This window comes from Colias philodice, chromosome 6, assembly GCF_061535455.1.
Source record: "Colias philodice isolate Cphi_HAF_F1 chromosome 6, ilColPhil1 Martin Lab GWU primary, whole genome shotgun sequence".
NCBI lineage: Eukaryota > Metazoa > Arthropoda > Insecta > Lepidoptera > Pieridae > Colias > Colias philodice.
Window position 1 is genome coordinate 3,528,604 of NC_143091.1, and position 5,211 is coordinate 3,533,814.

Here is a 5,211-nt window from a genome sequence, read left to right on the forward strand (position 1 = left end):
CTATGGTGAGAGTGTGTGCTTGTTTATTGTCTTTACACGATCGCTAGCTTACTAGGGTGGCTTCACGTTGTTTGTTCGTAATACGGCGTCCGTCTTTTTTTATACGTCCATGGTTGCATGCATATATTCCTACTAGGTATGAAGAGATATACAGAGAACGCTAAATACATTTGCCTGGTCACCATTACCATTCGATACACCATGACATGGTAGAGGCCGTTCTATAGAATTACGTCAAATCCATCTTTTATATCTCTGTAGGTGAGATGTTCTCCACCCTAGCCATCATCAGGTCTCCAGAATATAGTAGAGTCCGTGTTGAATAAAATTAATTTCTAAATCGGTGTTTTCTTAACTGTTCCCCACTCTAGAACTTATAATTACTTGCTTAGTCATCTTAAGGTCTCCAGAATGGGTCATGTAGTAGAGACTTTGCTTATAACGGTTAATGTTGAAAGATGAGTCTTCCTACATTACATTTACAACATACACACAATATTTTCTATTCATAAATGTAATATGTTACTGCCTCTCAGAGAAAACATAAATTAGGTAGAAACCACTAACACATTACGATACAATACGATACAGTATACAATTCCATAATCTTTGGTCACTTTTACTTCAACAACGATGTATATTTATAGAGGGCGGTTAAAAAAACAAATTCAAATGTAGCGACAGAATCATTAAGGTCGTTGAACCGTGTAATTGCCTTAAAACACATCGTAAGGGATTTAATCAGTACTAGTCTACAACACAGTCTACAATCTACAATAACATGAAAAGAACACAGCTCAATATTAAACATTTTATTATTTTCATTCTATTGAGTTTTGAGTAAATTTAAAATTCGGATTGGGCAGGCCATACTCCATACTCCATAGACAAAAGAAAGAAGTAGTAGAGCTTTGACTTTTGAGTTTTGACACTAGAAGCTGTGAGCATATAGCAAATTTTTGCTAAGATTGTGTTGTTATCAAAATATTATCAACCTCGTTTGAATCCAGTGTTCGTGTAGGTAGGCGTTTGATAAATAAATTTTGTGTCCTGGGCGTTTTGAATCTACATTTTTTTGTCATGGGAGATGTAATTGGTAAATTTTCTCGTGATTTTTTTTAATAATTATGCATATTTATTGGTTGCACGACTAATATTGATATTTTTTCATTATAGATTTTACTTCCCAACCACACAATAAAATAATATTTTACAAGATTTCGGGCAATTCCTTATCATTTTCCATTAAATCATTCGGAAATGCTAACATTGGCCTGGCGGAGAAACCTGATATTCCCTATTTAAACCACTGGGTAAGATATTTTTTGATAATGTGTTGCATTTTCCTTGTTATGACGTGATTGGTATTTCCCAATATTTAAAACACTGAACTTGAAAACATAAAAATTATTAATTATAATAATATTAATGTCTCAAATTGTTTTAAAATTTGCATTTCATTCCAATTGTATTTTCAGGTGTATATAGGAAGAAATGGAAAATCTAGTATTAAAGAAAATAATGAAATTGTAGCTGAAGCTGATACACCTGATATAATAAATCGTAATGGTTACAAAAAGTTTTGGCTAGCATGGTATGATAATAAAATACAATTAGGAAAATATGGAGAATATGAACCAATAGTTTCAAAGAATGTCAAGAAAGCTAATTTTGGGTATATAACATTTACAGTGGTTGAACAACAGAATGCTGTAGATTGGAAATTTACATGTATGTATGGTATAATCTTACATAATATTTCATATCGAATATATTCTCAGATTATTAACTCATTGACAGACTTTTTTTAGTTGTATATTGTTCACATTTGGTTTCTTTTTCACTCAAATAATGAGAGTGTAAAATTATAGAGGTTTTTGTCTTCCCATTATGAATGTTATGTTTTATTTTTTTGACTGACCGGTTGGCTTTGTTGGTAGTGGCTCTGCCTTCCATGCCAGAGGTCGTGGGTTTGATTCCCACCCAGGGCAAATATTTGTGTGATGAACATAGATGTTTGCTCTGTGTCTGGGTGTTAATTATCTATATAAGAATTTATTTAAAATTATATATATGTATGTTTATCGGCCATCTGGTTTCCATAACACATCGGATCAGATCGTGCCATGTGTGAAAATTGTCCTGAAATATTTATTTATTTGGCATTACCTGTGAAATATTTTCTGTAGCTGATTAATAATATTAATATTTTAGTACGACCCAGTATAGAAAGGCCTACTTTAAAACCCATTCAAGGGGGCAAACCCTATTGGGTGCCATATGATGGGCTGATACCATATGGAGCTATGATTGGAGGTTACGAAAATGAATTCTTATATATTATAAGAGCCGCCCATGAAGGATCATTAACACCTGGAAAGTTTGTACCATCTGCAAAGTGCGCTTTCATATCCTGGGGTGGAGAGATGCATTTGAAAACTGATTTTGAGGTAAACGTTTTATATTGATTGAATAGCTTCTTGAACAAAATTCTATGTATTATTATGATACAAAAACATTTCTAATAGAACTTACTAAACTTGATTGAGTTTAAGTCATTTGGTTTTTCTGTGACTGATTTCATGTAACTTATGAATATATTATATTTATTGTTGCTACTTTTTTTTACTAAATTTACAAGTAATATGTATGTAAAATGTTTTGATAAATTTAATTAAATGCTATTTCTTTTATATAATTTCTTATTCTAATAAAAAAAAAATATGTTTTCAGATGTTATGTGGATATGACTGTATTTGGATACCAACAAAAGAAGACGTCATACCAGCGGGGGCTATTCAGGGGGGATATACAGAACACGATGGTAACGAAAAAATGTATGTAGGTAGGGCTGAATGTGCATGTGGCCATATAATACCAGGAAAGGTTCCTCCATCTTATAACACATGCTTCTTCCCATATAATGGTGCCGAGGTCGCAAAAGAGAATTTTGAAATACTTGTCGCTCCATTCGCTACCCGAAGATGCACTAATAGGATACCTCAAAATGCAGCATTTGGAATTTACCGCCAAAATATAGAATCTGGTACAGACAATGATGATGATGACGAGAATGATGACAATGAGGATGATGGTATTCATGTATGGGAATAATAATATATTTAAACATTTTGTTATTAGTTTATTGGAAAATGAAGGTAACTTTGCAACATTGTTGTTGAAGTGTTATTTCACAATTTGTGTAAAGCGTGTGAGATATGAATGAGATATGATATATACTGTTAATCTTATATATAAAAATGAATCGCAAAATGTGTTGGTAAGCGCATAACTCGAGAACGGCTGAACCGATTTCGATAATTCTTTTTTTATTATATTCCTTGAAGTACGAGGATGGTTCTTATGTAGAGAAAACGTAAATATTATGTACCACGGGCGAAGCCGGGGCGGACCGCTAGTATTTATATATAATTATGTAAGATAGAGAATATTATCTTATATATAAAATTCTCGTGTCACAATGTTAGTCTGCATACTCCTCCGAAACGGGTGGACCGATTCTCATGAAATTTTCTGTGCATATCGGGTAAGTCTGAGAATCGGCCAACATCTATTTTTCATATGTACCACGGGCGAAGCCGGGGCGGACCGCTAGTAAATTATATAAGATAACATTTTTTTTTCTTCCTTTCCTACTCAAAATTGGGATCATCTTCATTAATATGGCAACTCAAATATACAGACCTCAACATGATTAAAAAAATCTCATGATTATTGAATTATATGGCTATAATTAATTAATGCAATATTGCATTCATTACATGGAGGATTTTACAAAACACCAGCACCAAGATCTATCTTTGTTTTGGCCAACGCGCCGCGCCGGTAAGAATCCCACACGCTCTGCTTTTCCCTCCAAAGAGAGTAAAATTACGAAAATGTAAATTGACTACCTATTGGTAGAAGATCCGAACATAAGTCGACCTTCACCGGCGTGATAATAGAATGAGACCATTTTTATAATAAACTAGCGGTCCGCCCCGGCTTCGCCCGTGGTACATAATATTTACGTTTTCTCTACATAAAAACCATTCTCGTACTTCAAGGAATATAATAAAAAAAGAATTATCGAAATCGGTTCAGCCGTTCTCGAGTTATGCGCTTACCAACACATTTTTCGATTCATTTTTATATATAAGATTTAGTCTATTAAAAAATGTATTAAAAATGGGTTGACTGGGAAAATCCTGGAAAGGACCTTTTTTAATGAATTAAAAAAAAAACATTTTTTTTAATTAATTGCAGTATCAAGATAATAAAAAAAAATTATAATAGACTTAATGTATGAAACCTACAGAATGTGCAGTCATAGTCGTTTTCTAATATTTACCGGGACAAACGGCTAGGTTGGCAGGTATAAACAGGAATGTCGGTACCAGTTACTTTCACTTTATAGGATGATAAAAAAAAAAATTATGTCAGCACTGTTTTATTACAAAATTGTTTTATTATCTCGAAACTGCAATTAATAAAAAATGAAAATAAAAGATCTTTTAATAATTAATTAAAAAATATCCTGTCCAGGATTTTCCCAGTAAACCCATTTTTAATACACTAAATCTTATATATAATAAAACCGGCCAAGTGCGAGTCGGGCTCGCGCACAAAGGGTTCCGTAGCAGCAAATATAATAAATTACAGTTAAATCAACCTATCTCAAAAACTATAAGAGATACTTTGATCAAACCAAAAATCGTTGAAAGAGTTAATTAGCATGCATCACCTCTATTTTTTTTAGAATTTTATACCCCGTAGTTATAAAAATAGAGGGGGGGGGACATACTTTTTACGACTTTGAGAGCTGATATCTCAAAAACCGTTCACTTTAAGAAAAATGTTTTTTAGAAAACTTTATATCATTTTAAAAGACCTTTCCATTGATACCCCACACGGGTATGTACATCGAAAAAAAAAATTTCATCCCTCAGTTACATGTATGGGGGGCCCCACCCCCAATTCTTTTTTTTACTATTTAGTGTCATATTTTTGTAGCGGTTCATACAACACATATTCCCATCAAATTTCATCACTGTAGTACTTATAGTTTCCGAGTAAATCGGCTGTGACAGACGGACAGACGGACAGACGGACAGACGGACATGACGAAACTATAAGGGTTCCGTTTTTGCCATTTTGGCTACGGAACCCTAAAAATGAATCGCAAAATGTGTTGGTAAGCGCATAATTCGA

At 33.3% G+C, this 5,211-nt stretch overlaps 1 protein-coding gene across 1 annotated transcript; it reads left to right on the forward strand.

Annotated features, from left to right (window-relative positions):
* Nucleotides 1–943: 943 nt before the first annotated feature.
* LOC149487583 (uncharacterized) lies at nucleotides 944–3,244 on the forward strand. The gene is made up of 5 exons (XM_089696170.1): nucleotides 944–1,096; nucleotides 1,177–1,313; nucleotides 1,479–1,731; nucleotides 2,215–2,450; nucleotides 2,734–3,244. Exons 1-5 carry the CDS (start codon nucleotides 1,081–1,083, stop codon nucleotides 3,112–3,114), a joined length of 1,023 nt encoding a protein of 340 aa, XP_089552296.1. The 5' UTR covers nucleotides 944–1,080; the 3' UTR covers nucleotides 3,115–3,244.
* The last annotated feature ends 1,967 nt before the right edge of the window (nucleotides 3,245–5,211 follow it).

Excerpts from the sequence above, each read along its gene's own strand:
- LOC149487583 (XM_089696170.1), top strand. Across the intron at positions 1,314-1,478 it reads TTCCCTATTTAAACCACTGG|GTGTATATAGGAAGAAATGG; the intron begins GTAAGATATTTT and ends TTGTATTTTCAG. Across the intron at positions 1,732-2,214 it reads TGTAGATTGGAAATTTACAT|TACGACCCAGTATAGAAAGG; the intron begins GTATGTATGGTA and ends TTAATATTTTAG.